At 39.6% G+C, this 20,714-nt stretch overlaps 1 protein-coding gene across 1 annotated transcript; it reads left to right on the plus strand.

Annotated features, from left to right (window-relative positions):
• The first annotated feature begins 9,003 nt into the window (after positions 1–9,003).
• On the plus strand, positions 9,004–20,164 carry LOC306997109 (uncharacterized protein). The gene is made up of 3 exons (XM_079610205.1): positions 9,004–9,172; positions 18,132–18,553; positions 18,809–20,164. The coding sequence occupies exons 2-3, from the start codon at positions 18,469–18,471 to the stop codon at positions 19,756–19,758; spliced, it is 1,035 nt and encodes a 344-aa protein (XP_079466331.1). The 5' UTR covers positions 9,004–9,172; positions 18,132–18,468; the 3' UTR covers positions 19,759–20,164.
• The last annotated feature ends 550 nt before the right edge of the window (positions 20,165–20,714 follow it).

Raw genomic sequence — 20,714 nt, forward strand, 5'->3', positions numbered from 1 at the left:
AGAACTGAAGTGAAATTTCAAACGTGATGATGCTGTAGTTTTTTTCAGCCATAATGTGCCAATTTACAGAAGATCTCAGATAGCTTTTCAGCAGCTCAGTTAAACATTATGGCCCTGTAATTTTTAAATGCAGATTGGATAAAAACACAGTGGGAATATTCCCATCATTCTACAAAGGACAAACTCCAGGAGTAGCAGCTGAAATCTGTGTGACTGTTAATTAAAGAGGAGATTGAAGACATGAGTGATCCAGAACCATCCAGAATAAAACATGAAGATACTGAGGAACAAATAGGTTGGTGTCCATTCTTGATTCTTCATTGTTGACTGCTTTGGTGGATGTGAATTAATAAGCAGTATATGGATGATAAATTATGAAATGCATCTAAATCATAACCTTGTTATGTAGCAGTTGTCAAACATATTTTAAAGGGGTGGTTTACTGCTTTTTTTCTTTGCATGATTGTGTTTATGGGGTGCAATATAACATGTCTTCGTGTTTTTTTTTATTTAAGCCTCATTTTTCATAAATTTGACCTTTATTGTAAGCCGCTTTCTCCTCTGTCATTTGAAAGACCGGTTGACTTCCTGATTCTATGAAACCACTCCCTCAGAAAAGGCATGGGCTCAGATTGGCCGGTGTGTTGTAATTGGCTAAACTGCGTAGTGCACGTTGTCCGGAAACTTCACGCCCATCACCTTTACGGGCGAAAGTTGCATGTGTTCTGGTCAAATGTAAATAATATCAGTTTGAGCCAGAATCAGACCGAGAAAGCGGCAATGAAGAGTCAGAACCTCCCCAAACACGGCTCTTACAAAACGTTTCTGAATGGAATTTTTTTATTATTATTATTCTATTCTATTCTATTCTATTCTACTATTATTATATAATAATTTCGATACGCTGTTACTTGAAAATGCCACTGCTGCCACTTGTTAGCTTTTGAGATACGGTTTTCTCCTGATTAAACATTTAATATAACTGAATAAATGACTGAGTAATACCGCAGCTGAAGTTTGCTGTTGCGATTACATATAATTTATTTAACTTTATACTTGTCTTATACACACAAAATAGCATCGAACTAACTGGCTACTATAAACAAACAGCGTTGGCATTGGTTAAGTTTTTGATCAAATCGAAAAATTATGTCATAAAGTATACATGGAAAATACATTTACAAAATTAGTACATAATTACAAATTGCAGGTTCAAAATTGTTTGTATAGCATAACTAAGTGGCTATAACGCCAGCGCTGGCATTTGTTTACGTCCTTGATCAAACTAAAACATTACGTCTGAAATTATACATACATTTAATTATTAAGTCTTACTTGCAGGTTGTGGCCCAACAACGGCTGCCTCTGCGTTTAAAGTTGGAACTGCTTCATGTTTTAGTAACAGTTTCTTGTTTATTCCGGCATTGAATTCGTGGAGATTCTGGAAGCTGTCTTCCGTAAAATGCGCAGCACAGAGAGATAAATTACGATTGTAATTTTCAGGAACATAATCAAACAGAAATCAGCCATTGTTGACGAACTACAGCGTCCATAGGAAGCCCGAACACAGAAGACCTGACAGCCGAACACAGAAGACCTGACAGCTGCATGAAAATAACACACTTTAGACGGCATGGCTAACAGCTCTCCACTATAACTCTTCCTCTTCGACAAAGCCGCAGAAATATGGCCACGCCCCCTTTTTTGCATGTTCCGGAGGGAGGGTTGATGTAAATGTATGGGTTAGTTACGTATAAAACCCGGGAAGTATCTCGTTGTAGTCCCATTCGAGTCGTTTTTGTAGGCATTAAACTTCCTGATTTTCAAAAGACAATATCTCTGCTTACGTTGAACTTTCAGCGCAGCAACTTTGGAGATACTGTTCATGCACCAACAGCAACATTACACACTATTTAAAATGAAAAAGGTGAAATTGCAATCAACCACCCCTTTAACTATATTAACAAGTGAATGACAGAACAAAAAGTGAAAGATCTGATCTCTGTTGCTTTCTGCTTTAAATCAGGGTTCACTTGAACTGATTCTAACTATATTTCTGTGTATTTTAGACCAGGTGAGAGTGAAAGAGCAAAGACAAGAACTGAATGAAGAGGAGGAACATCGTAACTTTACAATTCAAAGAACAAAAGCCAAAAAGCTGCACACCTGCACTCAGTGTGGAAAGAGTTTCGGTCAAAAGGGAAACCTTAACACACACATGAGAGTTCACACTGGAGAGAAACCGTATACATGCACTCAGTGTGGAAAGAGTTTTTCTCATGCATCAGCTTTATGTCATCATCTGCGTATTCACTCTGGAGAAAAACCATTTAGCTGTGATCAGTGTGGTAAAGAGTTTATTTCATCATCAAGTCTAAAATCACACCTGAAAGTTCATTCAGACGAGAAGCCTTATGTGTGTTCTCTCTGTGGAAAGAGTTTTTCAAGGCTGGACACTTTTAAACTGCACCAGAAAACACATAATGAAGTGAGAGATCATGTGTGTTTGGACTGTGGGAAGAGCTTTACTAAAGTTGACAATCTGACACAGCACCAAAGAATTCATACTGGAGAAAAACCTTACAAGTGCTCATATTGTGACAAGAGATTCACTCAATCTGGAAACATGAAAGAACACGAGCGAGTTCATACTAAACAAAAGCTGTACTACTGTACTCAGTGTGAGAAGAGTTTCAAACATAAAAAAAGCCTTCTGACTCACATGAAGATATGTTGTTAAGAAGTCATCACAATGAGCAACATTTCATTTTCATGTCAAATACATTCAAGTCTTAATAATAAATGTTTTTCTAAACTTGGGCTATTGTTGTTTACTTACAATATTTGTTCATTTAAAATGTCATTTCATTTTTAAATTATTATCGTAAAAACAAAATCTGCCAACATTCGGACTGCTAACCAATCCGCAAACAGCCGCTGTACTGTCTGGCGGTAACCAGGTTGTGCTTTTGAGGCTCGCGCATTATGAGGAGAAATTTAAACAAATGAGGGCATCTCACACAAAGAAACTCAGTGAACATACAGCTGAGTTTTTATATTTATAACATGATACAGTTAAGCAACATCACACAAGTGCTGAATACCATCACGATTGTAAATGTGAGTGATTTAATGACAGTTCAATAAACAAGAAATTCATATTAAGTCACTTACATTTTAGACACAATATTGACTGTTTTGGTTTTATTTCAGCTGCGAAACTAGTTCCAAACAAAGATCACAGCAGAAACATAAAGCCTTTAACAGGAACACATAACTGTGTTTTCATTACTGAATGATTCAGCCTTTTGAACGAATCGGTTGAGTCAAAGATTCAATTACCCATTAATAAAAGCCTTGCTGCGTTTGAAACCGCATACTCAATGAGTAGGTACTTAATTTCAATTAGTACTTACTTAAGGAGCACTAAAAGAGTAGGTAGTATATAGCCTGATCACGTTGAGTATGAATTTATCTATCTGTAAATATTTTGATATGGATTAAATCGATTTGAGCTCCAATTGAAATGAGTGACAGGTGCACTGACACCTCATAACATCAGTAATTTGACAGTCAGTCAAATTCTTAAGAAAAAGGCGTAAATTCGATCATGTCACTCCATCCTGCTAGCTCTCCATTGGCTACCAGACCAATTTAGGATTGACTATAAAAGTCTCCTATTTGTGTACAAATGTCTGCATCATCTTGCTCCAAGTTATCTGTCTGAACTTCTACATTCCTATAGTCTGTCCTGTGACCTAAGATCTAGTAATCTATATTTATACTCACTGTTCCTTGTACTAGGCTCAAACGTAGAGGAGACGGTGGTGGGGCCTCGATTGTGGAACAGCTTGCCGGCACAACTTAGAGTAGCTCCTTCTTTATCAGTTTTTAAATCTCGCTGAAAACCCATTTGTTTTCCTTAGCTTTTAATACTTGTTAATGTCTCTACTCTGTATGTCTATTTGACTTCATTGTTTTCGGTTTTAAATCTGTACGTAGTTTCTTAGCTGTTTTCCCCTTGATCCTTAGCTTATGCTTGTACAGCACTTTGGTCAGCCATGTGACTGTTTTTAAATGTGCTTTATAAATAAATGAACTGAACTGATGGCGTTCTTTCTATTCATCAGAAGCAGTTTCCATAAGTTTCATTAGTTCATGTTAGTGTAAGGGGATTTACAGTCAAAGACCCAGAACCAGATATGATGAATGAAGACCCGGAGTCAGAATTATAATAAATGAAATGTGGCATTGAAACGAGTGGAGGGCAATGAGAATTACACTTTAAACCAATACTCCCGATAAGGACACACAGGTACGTATTACCAAATGAAGGCAAAGAAAAGATTAAGTGAGTATCAGTACAAAAATACACTTTATTATAAAAGCACAATAATCAATTAAGACTGGTGATTATGAACTCTCTCTCTCCAGGGGACACCGCTCAATCAGGTTTATAAAAATTACTCCAGGGCCAGGCTTAGCGGGAACCAGGCAGTAGTTCCAAACCCACCTAAATGCACACCAAATCAGCCACCACATGCACACACCATAAGGAAGTTGTGTCCTAACATACCTTGAAAGGAATGGGAACGGAAACGGAAACGCCAGGGAGAGGCGATCCCAGAATCACTGGGGCATGTCAACACCTGTCAAAATAAGGGTCCTTAAATATTTCCACCAATTGGTCAGCCAAACCATAACCAAAACTAAACCAATCAGATGCTAAAATCACTCATCCTGCCACATAAAGAAAAGTCAGAAGTCAGCTTCAAGACTCACAAGGAGTTCGTAGGCCGCCCACTTACATTTACAGAGATCACAGCAGTTATACCATTCACCAAGGTCTAAGCTACACCCTTGCTTCAGGTTGAATGATTCTCATTGGCTAAGAAATAGATAAACATGGTAATTTTCCACACATATACAGCTAGACTGAAGCATTTCTTCATCGATTATGCTGCTGACACTCGGACCTTGAAGTTAGGCATGTCGTGACCTTCCAGGTCTTAGATCTGCATTGCTGGGCGCCAGCCTGTCCAGAACAACAACTCCTCCAAGAGTCCTCTCAAAACATCAAAATAATATGTTCTTTCTCTCAATGAGAGCTACACTAGATAGTCCAAATGGAAAGTAATGCTTTAACTGAGAAATGTTTTTACATCAAATAATCAAAATTAGTTACTTTTTATTTTTTAAATTATACTAGATTCAACTGATTTTTAAGTCAGTTTACCATGTCAGGGTTTCCCGTTCAACAACATAACTCGCTGCTTCACTACTATAGTACGATGCATTGTTGAAGAAATCGGTTAGTCACGCCTGTTTCCCGAAAACGTATTGTCTCAAATTGGTCGTTGAACCACGTTGGTTGATGATGTCATGCAGGTGTTGGAGTATTAACTACTTTAATGAATCTGTCTGTGGTCGAATTAATGCTAGATGATTTAACATAACAATGAACACTCCAGGCCGAGACAGAGTTCTGACCCCACTCTACCTTGGGCTCGTGCTTAACCAGCCACGGGTGTCCCAGAATAATGGGAACTAGAGGTGATTTGGTGAGCAGGAAGGTCTTTTCAGTGTGGTTGCCTGAGGTAGTGAGGGTGATGAGACCATTGGAGTGAGTAATACCCGGAAGTTCTTGTCCATTTAGTGTGTTGACAGAGATGACGTGTTCCAGGGATGTGAAGCTGTCCATCAGATTGCCCTCAGCTAGTGCCTGACAGCTGAAGAAACGGTCTGCCCATTGCAGTCTTACCGGGCGGAGAGTGGTAGACGAGGATTTGGTCATGGATAGCCCACCCGACAGTAACCCCCATCCTACTGCCGGGCTTTTAATGGACAGGCTGCAAGAAAGTATCCGGCCTTGCCGCAGTAGAGGCAAAGTCCCCTCCCTCTCCGACCGTTCCCTCTCCTCCCGGGAAAGCCGAGCTCGACCTACCTGCATGGGTTCTGGATCAATCGGTGGGCTGACCGTGTTCTCACTCCTGAAACTGGAATACTCAGGGAATCCGTGCACCAGAGCCTGGTGTGATCGGTTCTCTCTTTGCTGTGGACTCCTGTGTAGTTCTAGTGTATAGATCTCTCGTTGAACACGGTCAGCCAACCCATGCAGGAACATGTCCCTCTGCGCCTCCTCGTTCCATTTGCACTCAGCCGCTAGAGTCCGGAACTCGATGGAATAATCAGAGACGGTTCTGTTGTCCTGACGAAGGTCGGCGAGTTTGCGGGTCGCGACCGCGCGGTCGAACACCCGTCTCATCTCCTCCCCGAGTGCATGGAACAAGGAACAGCAGGGATGTTGGTTCTCCCACAGGCAAATTTACTGATAATTTACTCACCCCAATGCCATCCAAGATGTTCATGTCTTTCTTTCTTCAGTGGAAAAGAAGTAAAAAAAAATTTTGGAAAACATTTCAGGATTTTTCTCCACACAATGGACTTAAACCGCAACCAAAAAAGTCCAAATCAATGCAGTTTCAAAGGGCTTTGAAGCGCTTCTAAGGTCTCTGCACGATCCCAGTTGAGGAATAGGGTCTTATCTAGCAAAACGATCGGTCATTTTCTAAAAAAAATAAAAATGTATGTACTTTTTAACCACAATTGTTCATCTAGTGCTGGTCTGCAACGCGGCAGGCATTACGTAATCACGATGGAAAGGTCACACGTCACGTCATCTGTCTAAGTTGTTTGTCTGTGTACTCCGGTTCAAAAAGGTAGGGAAGGGTGAAAAATTAATTACATTTTCTTCTCCAACTTCAAAATCGTCCGACATCTTTGTTTTAATTTATTATTATTATTTTTTTTTTTTTTTTCGTGACCTTTCCAACATGATGACGTAATACGTAGCGCACCCATAGATGGTACAAGACGGGCATTTGCGGTTAAAAAGTATATATATATATATATATATATATATTTTTTTTAGGAAATGGCCGATCGTTTCGCTAGATAAGACCCTATTCCTCAGCTGGGATTGTGCAGAGCCCTTAGAAGCATTTCAAAGCCCTTTGAAACTGCATTGATTTGGACTTCAACAATTTGGTTGCGATTGAAGTCCATTGTGTGGAGAAAAATCCTGAAATGTTTTTCTCAAAAAAGTGATTTTCTTTTCCACTGAAGACATGAACATGTTGGATGGCATTGGGGTGAGTAAATTATTAGGAAATTTGAATTTTGAATTTTTGAAAGACACTTTTGTGTTTGTAATTTGACGACGACTCCATATCGATATTGTCTGTCTCAATTTCAACGTTTTTACTGTTTTGCACGCAATACGCATGTTCACTTACCATGTCAGTATTCGAATCGGGACCCAGGGGTTCCCCAGTCCCAATTTGAAACAAATTACACCAAAATCCATCATTGTCGTTTCAAACTATGCTTACAGGGTTAAGAATATGGCACACAAGATTAAATAGCTGCCTAAAGTTAAAGTCGACGTGAAATCAAAATTGACCCTATTTACTTTGTTAGCGCATATTACTAGTCTTGTAGTGAACAATTAATCCGTGCAAGTTAATATACAGAAAAAAAATTTTTTGCCGTGGTAATCTTCAGGGTTGGGGAGTAACGGAATACATGTAACGGCGTTATGTAATCAGGATACAAAAATCCAGTAACTGTAATCCGTTACAGTTACGTGAAAAAAATGTAGTAATCAGAAAATTCGTAAATTCGTATTTTGGCATAATAACACTATATTAAGCGCTGCTTGATTATACAGTAGTTCCTGGTTCTGTTGCCAGTAATGACTCACGTGTGCCACCCGCTGGTGCACGCGCTAATATTTTAACCGCTACAGTCTCCTCAGACGCAGATTGACTCACTGCTGCTAGTAACGATGCTGCCCGCGGGTAAAAACGCTTTCAATTCATGGATGCTGTAATCTGTAGAAATTAGGAGAGTATCTTTTTTAGTACCCAAAATGTCCTTTCTTAATCTCTTCTCTCTTAACGGGATGTTCGCTGTCTAGGTAACGTAGGGGAACTCCCACTGCCAATGCCCTAGTTCAGTCAGGCAAATGAAGAAAGATCACGGCTTTAGTCAACATGTAGGCCCATTGTAAAATAAACTAATATGTAGATTGTGTGTAGAATTTTTAAATGTTGTGTTTTTATTTTTTCCTTGTACATGTTAGTTAAAAATAAAACAAAATATTCTGTAATAATACCATATAGCCACTAGATGTCTGTATAGTCCTTTACGTAAATATATATTCAGGACTGTGAAATTCTTAATAAATAAGTTTTTTTTTTATATAATAATATTTTACCTTGAAGTAATCCAAAAGTAATCAGATTACATTACTTTCATATTTTGGTACTTGGATTACGTTACTGAATACTTTTTTTATTAAGTAATTTGTAACTGTAACGGAATACATTTTGAAAGTAACCCTCCGTGGTTATCTTTAATCAAAGTCTGAAAAATTACTTCCGGTCTGGAATGGCGTTCCTTTTCTGATGACGTCAGTTTGACGGCTTGGGTTGAAAACGCTTCACCACTCCCCTCAAACCGTTACTCTGCTATGGGCGAGAGATGGGGAGGAGGAGCACTGAAGTAAAACCCTCTGCCCTCTGTTCAATATTCCCTTTCACTTGGAAATACGTCACAACACAACACTGGAGAAAAGTCGTTTACAACTTCTGGTTCACGCGGACTTTAATAGGAAAACACCAGACTGGATTATGCATTCATTGTGGAGAAGTGGGAAATGTAAAACATATACTCTTGATGTGTAGAAAGTACTCTGAAAAAAGGAAAGAACTAGAGAGGGCAACGGAAAATGGATTGACTTTAAAAAACCTATTGAGTTTGCCTGGCATGCAATCTATAATTAAGGATGTTATGATCTTTATGAGAAAAACTCTTAGGTTTTATTATTTAATTTATTTTTATTTTTTTAGTAACATATATAAAATTACATCCCAGTGAGTTCACACCTCAATCCAGAAGATGGCGGTAATGGACTTTGTTTGCAAACTGCCAATAAAAAACACAGATGAAGAAGAAGTTCCTCATTGTGAAGTTTTGTTTTTCCCTGGTGAACATCTCTGAGCGTTTCTTCCCGTTGTTTAGTCTTCCCGTGGATTACTCTTGGACTGTTTATTCTCTTCGTGATTGTTTGCTGCTGTCCTGAACTGCTTTCTATTGTGGACTGATTTATGTAAGTTTGCTGCCTGACTTTATGCCTGTTTTCAGATTATGAGTTGCTTTGTCTCTATGTTGTGTTTGCTGGTTATTGACCCTGATTGTATGACAAGATTACAATAAAGCTGCAAATGAATCCTCCCTTTGCTGAAGCCTCGTTACAATTAAGTGAAGTTTTGAGTTTATATTATGAAACTGCCATAAAACCGGAATAAGGTTATGTAGGCTATGCGTTTATTTTTTTGCCAACAGTTATCTCCACACATCATTTTAGTGGATTGAGTCTCTGGGAATTTCGTTTAAATGGGTTTAGCTTTCATTTTGATGTTAACGTGTTTATAGCCATATTTTCTGACCTGTGTGTTAGATCGCTACAGTTACTGTTAGAGTGGACGATAATTAATGTTTCTCATGCATTGGGAATGACGTTGCAATATTTTATTTTTCTGCGATAAATATTGCGATATGAAAACAATTTTTCCAGATGACTTAATAGCTCTATTTGGAAAGAATGAATCATTCTAGAATGACTGGGGTGATTTTTGTAATGGAGTAAATAAAATACTCCACAGAAAGTAATACTTCTGCTAGAAAGAAATAAACAAATTACAAGCATAGATAAATAAGATATAACGAAGATATAAGTGAAATAAACAGTGCTTTATTATTTTTTAAGGTAAATCTACTATTCAGGTACAGAGTCAGACTCTGATTGAATAACCAAATGTAAAATAACACTACATATAGTCTTCTTCACTGTATAAATTAAATATAATTCATTATCTTTGTTAAAGCAGGAAAAGTAATTTTCTCTTTCTTTTTTGTTGTTTGATTTAACATTGGTGACAAAAAGCTGCGAGTATATTATAGGGTATATTAAGACGAATGCACAGATCCAATATATTGAATATGCATCCATTTTCTTTCTCAATTGTTCACAACACTCAGGGTTTTCCTGGGTTAAAATTGGTCTTCGGTGGTGGCAGACGGACACTGTCATCCTTTCTTGCCTTTTTTTTTTAAAGCTGTGATTCTACCACTGGATTTCATAGCTTTGTACGATAAAATCCTTCTTTGCTAGACCAAATAATTATTTTGGTATATAATCATGTATTTCAAAAAGTAGAATAAAAAAATGTAGCATTCATTTTTTTTTTTTTTTTTTTACTAATTTTCAAATTTTCTACCACATACAATTGAATACAATTAGCAGCTAGCTAACAATAACTTGCTTTGAAGTTTGCACTCTTTTTTTACTGGTTTCGCCTCACTCCAGTCTAATAGGGGTGTCACGATTCTCCAAATCCTCGATTCGATTAAACTTTCAATTCTGAGGTCATTGTTCAATCCGATTCTTGATTTTTACATTTATTTATTTTAAAGCGCATGTTGCTATGCCATTTTTAGACTAGACTTTCTTTTATGCAATATAATATCTGACCTTTGTTCGCAATGTACCACACTACATTGTCAAATGTAAAAAAATTATTAACAGCATAATGCAATAACTTCAGTCAATTGACCGTTCGCAAAGACTCGCCCCCCTTAGTTACTGTTGCTATGTCCAACAAGCTATGCCGCTCTCACACCACACCATGGTCTCCCGCAGCGAAAAATACATCGTGGAGCAGAGAGGAGACTGACAACACACTGACAGACAGGACAGACCAGGTTACTTTTCGGTTATTTTTGATTTTAAACATATTAAACAAAGTCTCACCTTTCAAAATTGGTAATTAAAAAAATGACTAGGGTACTAAGTTATAAGTTACTAAGTTAAATTACTAACTTGCCTTATAGAGCTAGACTGCACACAAAAGGAGCCGGACTATGAGCTGAGGAGGCTCCACATTTAAAAAAAATAAATAAATTGGAGAACAAACAGCTGGATTAAACTGATCTCAGTATGTGAACTTATTTAACCAAGTAACACTTTAGCATGAATATTTATTAATGCCCCCCCCCCATCTCTAACTTCACTCTGGTTTTACTGAGGGCCACATTGAAGCGGTTCTGTGGCCCTGTCTGAGGGTCATCATGATGGTTATTGTATAGGTTGCAAAGTAACAGTGTTTTGTACTGTACCAAATTTAACTTGCTTTCCTCAAAGTGCTGACACAACACAGACTCACAGAAAGTAGATCATTGTTATATCTGTTAATGTTACTATTAATTTAAAGATTAATCTCACAGAAAATAATGATTTCACATGTTCACATCATCTCTACCTGAACATTAAGGCTGTGAAAGGACTTTCTATTAACATAATCTGCTCATGTTCTCCTAGAGAAGTGGAGATAGCAACATGTGTGCAGTCTATTTTTCCAATGACTCTAGGGAATCATATCATAGGCCTACCGAATAAAAAAAAAATATATTTTAAATAATTCTTAACATGTAGCCTATACTGTAGTACATTTGTGAAATTTGCTTTTAGAAAGAAAAAAAATTTGTTCTTGTGATGTCACCCTATCATTATAGGCTATCTTAGCGGCAATTTTATAAAAGCCCTCTTTTATGGACATGGTCGATATGTCCGGGGAACATTATTAATGAAACTATATTACTCCTGCAGAGCGAGGAGCACCTTGCGAATAGTTCGACAAACCCCTAGATTCTGTGCATCACTGATCGTGCAAGTATGCCACTTGCAAAAAAACGCAAGACAATACCATTTGCGGTACAGTAAGTGCATGAATTCGACGTGTTAAATTCTTTATGTGTGGCTCAAGAAGTTCGCAAAGATAAGATATTCCTTCCGTAGAAAATCTGTATCTTTCCTACAAACTATCAGGAAAGGCAAGGGGATTTTGTCTGGCTAAAAACTCTTTCTCTACGATGTGCTCGTCTAACAATTTGCGCTGAGATGTACACAGGATTTGGAAGAAAATGTAAAGCCATTGCAACAGACACTGGGAATTAGTTACGTCACCTATATATTTCTTTGCTCACAGCTGATTGGTCAAACTTCAGTCTGAGATCTCGAATCCAGAACTTAACCTGCCCCGGAGCAGGCTAGCCGTGCAGCGTAAGATACCATGGCAACGAACACCGACTAAAGCCGAGCTACTTTCATAGTACCTAAAACCCAGGGTAGGCGGAAACTAAGCTGAAACATAGCTGGCTAGCCACCTAAACCGGCTTCATGGTACAGGCCCCAGGTCTCCTCTTCATTCCAGTTTGCAGACAATTTTTCGTTCTTTCTTTGTTGATGAAGAACACAAACTTTCTTCTAAGAGCAACAAAATACCCCTAACGGCATTGGTCCTGGCTTATGTTCACACAGGGTGCGTTCCGGGACTGATCCCGGCAATGTTACTATGTCCCCATCAATCCTGGGACTTGTTTGCGTAGGGCTGGGCATCGTTCAAAATCTTTCGATCCGGTGCCAATTTCGATACCTCAGTTTCGATACCGGTTCCTAACGATACTTTTTTCGATACCAATTTTATGAAATCCATTTTAACAAGATTACATAACATATTACCTCAGAAAAACTTTTATTTTTTATTTATTTAGTTTTATTTTTTCAGTTTGACTCATGCTCCTTAGCCAGTGCACAAAGGAATAAAAAATGTTTTATAAAGCGCTCATGCTCACCAAAGCTGAATTTTTAAATAAAAAAATACAGTAAAACTTTAGTAATATTGTGAAATAGTATTACAATTTAAAATCTTATTTGAATATATTTCAAAATGTAATTTATTCCTGTGATGTCAAAGCTGAATGTTCAAAATCATTACTTCAGTGTCACATGACCCTTCAGAAATATGAAAACAGTTTGATGCTTAATATTTTGGAAACTATGATAATTTTTTAAATAATTCTTTGATGAATAAAAAAGAAAAAAGAAAAGCATTTATTTAAAAACGAAATATTTTGTAACATTACACATGTTTTAATGTCACCTTTGATAACTTTAATGCATCCTTACTGAAAAAAAATTCTGACTAACCAACACATTTTTGAACGGCAGTGTACATTCAGTAGGTTATTATTTATTGCAATATAAACACTGAGTGATCAACAAGAATCAAGATATCTCTTCATTTACCAGTCGAAGACGGAGCAACTTTCTGCTCTGATGTTTACTCCGTGCGCTGTCAAGGTCTTCATCGTGTTTGTCGTGGTACCGGTCTTTGCAGCAATTATTTTACCGCAAATACTGCATCGCGCGCTGTTGGCATCGAGCCTGGAGAAATGTACCCACACTTTTGATCGACTTTTCCACATCTTTAAGGTATTATGTGTGTGTGCTCGCGTCTCATATGAATATGTGCGCGGAGAGTTTGTGTGTGTGTGCTCGCGTCTATGAATATGTGCACGGAGAGTTTGCGTGTAAGTATGCGTGTCGAGAGTTTGTGCGTGCGTGCGCACGCGCGTCTCATACGAGTGTGCGCTGGAGAGTTCCGCGTGTTTCGTGTGAATAGAGTTTGCGTGTATGTGCGTGAGCGACTTTATGTGTGTCGTTGTGCATTTCATATGTATTTGTTTGAGCACTGACGTTGACGAGTTAACTCCTTAGGTATCGAAATCTGGAACCGAACAACATGTCATTTTTCGATACTCGATAGTATCGAGGCAATTCGGTCGGTACCTAAAAAGTATCGAGACTCGGTACCCAGCCCTATGTTTGCGTTCAACCAGAAGGCACTTTAGCAATGTTATGGCAATTTCCTGTGATTAACGTGCTGTGTGAAAGGGACTTCAGTTAAACAAGGGCAGCAGTCATCTACATCCCTCATCTACATCCCTCATCTACATCCCTCATCCACATCCCTCATCTACATCCCTCATCTACATCCCTCACCCACATCCCTCATCTACATCCCTCACCCACATCCCTCATCTACATCCCTCATCCACATCCCTCATCTACATCCCTCATCCACATCCCTCATCTACATCCCTCATCTACATCCCTCATCCACATCCCTCATCTACATCCCTCATCTACATCCCTCATCTACATCCCTCATCTACATCCCTCATCTACATCCCTCATCTACATCCCTCATCTACATCCCTCATCCACATCCCTCATCTACATCCCTCATCTACATCCCTCATCCACATCCCTCACCCACATCCCTCATCTACATCCCTCATCTACATCCCTCATCTACATCCCTCACCCACATCCCTCATCTACATCCCTCATCTACATCCCTCATCCACATCCCTCATCCACATCCCTCATCTACATCCCTCATCCACATCCCTCATCTACATCCCTCACCCACATCCCTCACCCACATCCCTCACCCACATCCCTCACCCACATCCCTCACCCACATCCCTCATCTACATCCCTCATCCACATCCCTCATCCACATCCCTCATCCACATCCCTCATCCACATCCCTCATCCACATCCCTCACCCACATCCCTCACCCACATCCCTCACCCACATCCCTCACCCACATCCCTCACCCACATCCCTCATCCACATCCCTCATCCACATCCCTCATCTACATCCCTCATCTACATCCCTCACCCACATCCCTCATCCACATCCCTCATCTACATCCCTCATCCACATCCCTCATCCACATCCCTCATCCACATCCCTCATCCACATCCCTCATCCACATCCCTCATCCACATCCCTCATCCACATCCCTCATCCACATCCCTCATCCACATCCCTCATCCACATCCCTCATCCACATCCCTCATCTACATCCCTCATCTACATCCCTCACCCACATCCCTCACCCACATCCCTCATCTACATCCCTCATCTACATCCCTCATCCACATCCCTCATCCACATCCCTCATCCACATCCCTCATCCACATCCCTCATCCACATCCCTCATCTACATCCCTCATCTACATCCCTCATCTACATCCCTCATCTACATCCCTCATCCACATCCCTCATCTACATCCCTCATCTACATCCCTCATCTACATCCCTCACCCACATCCCTCACCCACATCCCTCATCTACATCCCTCATCTACATCCCTCATCCACATCCCTCATCCACATCCCTCATCCACATCCCTCATCCACATCCCTCATCCACATCCCTCATCTACATCCCTCATCTACATCCCTCATCCACATCCCTCATCCACATCCCTCATCTACATCCCTCATCTACATCCCTCATCTACATCCCTCATCTACATCCCTCATCCACATCCCTCATCCACATCCCTCATCTACATCCCTCATCTACATCCCTCATCTACATCCCTCATCCACATCCCTCATCCACATCCCTCATCCACATCCCTCATCCACATCCCTCATCCACATCCCTCATCCACATCCTTCATCCACATCCCTCATCCACATCCCTCATCCACATCCCTCATCCACATCCCTCATCCACATCCCTCATCCACATCCTTCATCCACATCCCTCACCCACATCCCTCATCCACATCCCTCATCCACATCCCTCATCCACATCCCTCACCCACATCCCTCACCCACATCCCTCATCTACATCCCTCATCTACATCCCTCATCCACATCCCTCATCTACATCCCTCATCTACATCCCTCATCTACATCCCTCATCCACATCCCTCATCCACATCCCTCATCCACATCCCTCATCTACATCCCTCATCTACATCCCTCATCCACATCCCTCATCCACATCCCTCATCTACATCCCTCATCCACATCCCTCATCTACATCCCTCATCCCTCATCCCTCATCCACATCCCTCATCCACATCCCTCATCCACATCCCTCATCCACATCCCTCATCCACATCCCTCATCCACATCCTTCATCCACATCCCTCATCCACATCCCTCATCCACATCCCTCATCCACATCCCTCATCCACATCCCTCATCCACATCCTTCATCCACATCCCTCACCCACATCCCTCATCCACATCCCTCATCCACATCCCTCATCCACATCCCTCACCCACATCCCTCACCCACATCCCTCATCTACATCCCTCATCTACATCCCTCATCCACATCCCTCATCTACATCCCTCATCTACATCCCTCATCTACATCCCTCATCCACATCCCTCATCCACATCCCTCATCCACATCCCTCATCTACATCCCTCATCTACATCCCTCATCCACATCCCTCATCCACATCCCTCATCTACATCCCTCATCCACATCCCTCATCTACATCCCTCATCCCTCATCCCTCATCCACATCCCTCATCCACATCCCTCATCCACATCCCTCATCCCTCATCCACATCCCTCATCCCTCATCCACATCCCTCATCCACATCCCTCATCCACATCCCTCATCCCTCATCCACATCCCTCATCTACATCCCTCATCCCTCATCCACATCCCTCATCTACATCCCTCATCCCTCATCCACATCCCTCATCCACATCCCTCATCCACATCCCTCATCCACATCCCTCATCCACATCCCTCATCTACATCCCTCATCCACATCCCTCATCCACATCCCTCATCCACATCCCTCATCCACATCCCTCATCCACATCCCTCATCCACATCCCTCATCCACATCCCTCATCCACATCCCTCATCTACATCCCTCATCCACATCCCTCATCTACATCCCTCATCCCTCATCCACATCCCTCATCCACATCCCTCATTCCTCATCCACATCCCTCATCCACATCCCTCATCCACATCCCTCATCTACATCCCTCATCCACATCCCTCATCCACATCCCTCATCCAGATCCCTCATCCCTCATCCACATCCCTCACCCACAAAATCGATTATCAAAATAGTTGGCAACGAATTTCATTATCGATTCGTTGTGTTGCGTGACGCGGAGATGTTAAAAAATAATAATAATAATAATAATTAGTTGAGCGCAGAGCTATGAGGCGCCGACTGGACAAAAGCGAAGCGAACTCCGCGAGCAACACTGTGCTTGAGACACGTGTGTTTGCGTGCGAGTGTGTCTCCACGCGCAAGAGAGACTGTGTCCAAGAGCGCGCGATATAGAGTGTGTTTGCGTGCGAGTGTGTCTGCGCGCGAGAGAGACCGAGTGCATCTGAGAGCGCGCGATAGAGACCGAGTCTATTTGCGCGCAAGAGAGACCGAGTGTGTCCGAGCAGCACTGAATTTTTCATTCTTTACTCTAAGTCTAAATGACTCAGAGAAACTTCACAATATGCTCGGAAAGGATGAGCTGCAAAATACACGCCATACGAGGTGGTCAATCCATTGTAATTTTTTGTGAGTTTGTGCGTCTGTGAGTGAGAATTTGTGCGTCTGTGAGTGTGTGCGTCTGTGAGTGTAGTGTGAAGAACAAGTTCTGACGTTTAAACAAATCCTGTTAAGTTTTCTGATTTGTATTTTTCTTTATTTTTTTTAAATTATTTATTGTTCTGACAGCTCAGGTCCCTTAAACAAAAATATACATCTTTTTGTGCACTTTATTAAAAAAAAAATTCCTATATATTTGGCAGATGTAAAGCATACATGTGTATGTTTTTTGTGTTAGTCAATAATAATAAAAAAATATTACTTTAACAGCTGAGGGATGTTCAAGGAGCAACCTGTTTGTGCACTTTCTGAAGATTTTTTTGCACTGTGAATTTGCACTGTCAGTTCTGTTTTTGAATAAAGGGTTGGAAATGAATGTTTTTTATTTTTATCCGATTAATCGGAAAAATAATCGACAGATTAATCGATTATTAAAATAATCGTTAGTTGCAGCCCTAAAAACGATACATCGTGCAGACCTACTGTCCTCTGTCAATAAACTCCAGATGTGGTTCATTTGTGTTGCTGGGTAAAATCTGCTATATATTTACAAGACATTTTTGACAAAATTCACTGGTGTGTAATTTGTTGATGAAAGTTCAAACCATTAACAAGAGGATGACAAAACTAACCTTTGATACATCAAAAATATAATATTTGATAAGCAGATCTCATTTTTTTGCTGTTATTAAACCAGGGTTCACTTGAATATTCACATTTATCCTTGAACTCATTCTAACAACTTAATGTTTTAATATGTTTCAGACCCGATGGAAGTGAAAGAGCAAAGACAAGAACTGAAGTGAAATTTCAAAAGTGATGATGCTGTAGTTTGTTTCAACCTTGATGTGCCATTTTACAGAAGATCTCAGACATCACCGTAATGAATGAGCTGAAAACAGGGAACTTTTGGAGACAATGAGGCTTTTCAGCAGCAGTTAAACATGATGACTCTGTACTTTTAAATGCAGTAATCAGTTCACACCTGCAGTGAAGCTCCTCCCACAACAATTCACCAATAAATACTGGGAATATTCCCATCATCCTACAAGAGAAGGACAAACTCCAGGAGTAGCAGCTGAAATCTGTGTGACTGTTAAAGATGGAGTTTATTAAAGAGGAGATTGAAGACATGAGTGATCCAGAACCATCCAGAATAAAACATGAAGATACTGAGGAACAAATAGGTTGGTGTCCATTCTTGATTCTTCATTGTTGACTGCTTTGGTAGATGTGAATTAATAAGCAGTATATGGATGATAAATGATAGAGAAATACATCCAAATGATCATAACCTTGTATATAGCAGTTGTCAAACATATTTTTACTATATTAACAAGTGAATGACAGAACAAAAAATGAAAGATCTGATCTCTGTTGTTTTCTGCTATTAAATAAGGGTTCACTTGAACTGATTCGAACTGTATTTCTGTGTATTTTAGACCAGGTGAGAGTGAAAGAGCAAAGACAAGAACTGAATGAAGAGGAGGAACATCGTAACTTTACAATTCAAAGAACAAAAGCCAAAAAGCTGCACACCTGCACTCAGTGTGGAAAGAGTTTCACCCGGAAAGAAAACCTCAACATACACATGAGAATTCACACTGGAGAGAAACCGTATACATGCCATCAGTGTGGAAAGAGTTTCATTGGTGAATCAGGTCTCAGTTATCATTTGCGCATTCACAGTGGAGAAAAACCATTTAACTGTGATCAGTGTGGTAAAGATTTTATTTCATCATCAAATCTAAAAGATCACCTGAAAGTTCATTCAGACGAGAAGCCTTATGTGTGTTCTCTCTGTGGAAAGAGTTATTCACGGCTGTATCATTTTAAACTGCACCAGAAAACACATAATGAAGTGAGAGATCATGTGTGTTGTGACTGTGGGAAGAGCTTTATTAGAGCTGGATATCTGAAACAACACCAAAGAATTCATACTGGAGAAAAACCACATACATGCACTCAGTGTGGAAAGAGTTTTTCTCGTTCAGCAAGTCTCAGTATTCATCTGCGCATTCACTCTGGAGAAAAGCCATTTAACTGTGATCAGTGTGGTAAAGATTTTATTTCATCATCAAGTCTAAAAGATCACCTGAAAGTTCATTCAGACGTGAAGCCTTATGTGTGTTCTCTCTGTGGAAAAAGTTTTTCTCGACTGTTCTGTTTTAAACTGCACCAGAAAACACACACCGGTGAGAAAGATCATGTGTGTTGTGACTGTGGGAAGAGCTTTACTAGAGCTGATCATCTGAAACTGCACCAAAGAATTCATACTGGAGAAAAACCTTACAAGTGCTCATATTGTGACAAGAGTTTCACTCATTCTGGATCTCTGAAATCACACGAGCGAGTTCATACTGGAGAAAGGCTGTACTACTGTACTCAGTGAGGGAAGAGTTTCACCCAATCATGTAATCTAAGGACTCATATTAGAAAGCATTGTTCTGTGTCACAGTGAGATAATTTTATGTTAGATTCACATAAGTAAATGTGTAGTTAACTAATAAACTAGTGTTGCTGTGAAATGCCATAAGAATTGTGTTTTATATGTTGGAGAACAAGAAAATTATTGAAAATTATTTTGATTGAACTCTTACTCAAAGAAATACCAAAATTAAAAGAGACTAGAAAGAAATGTAAAAAACAACAATCAGTTATTTGTTAAAATATTAAACTATTCCCTGAATTTGATCAGTGTTTTTTTTTTTTTTTTTACTTTTGTTTGTTTAGTTACATGAAGCCTGCTATTACATACACAGATGTACAATAACAATAAAAAAGACCATTTCACTGACAATGTGTGATTTTGTGAGTAAAAAAGTTTCTACAGAGCCATTCATTAAAATAAGATTCAGATGAAGCAAACCTATAGCGAAATAAACTTTTTGTTCTGTGACGTTAGTTTTGTGGAAGTTGTTTTTGAGTTGTAACTTTCTGACGTTTAGCTGTCATTTAGCTGCAGTTATGTGTCTCTAGTAAAACAAAACCAACATCAAAAATGTTCAGTGGCCTGTGGATTGGTTTTTAGTTGTGTTCATCGCCATGGTAACTTTCGCTACATGGCTAAGCTGTTCTGGAGCAGGTTTTATTCTGGGTTAGAGATCGCTGACCAAAACTGGACCAATCAGTGCAGTGACATGAATCTGATACAATAAAGCCACTCCCCCTGTATCTCTCACTCCAAAACAAAGCAGTTTATGTTGTGAAACAAACTTTAGAGACCAAATTGTCCATCTTTTAATGTTAATTATTTATTATATTTATATTATAATTACTTTTGATTAATTAAATATATTTATATAGTTTTTATAGTTTATTAATTGACAAGTAATATTAAACTTTGCT

Source organism: Phoxinus phoxinus (assembly GCF_949152265.1).
Source record: "Phoxinus phoxinus genome assembly, chromosome: 4".
In the NCBI taxonomy this organism is placed as follows: domain Eukaryota; kingdom Metazoa; phylum Chordata; class Actinopteri; order Cypriniformes; family Leuciscidae; genus Phoxinus; species Phoxinus phoxinus.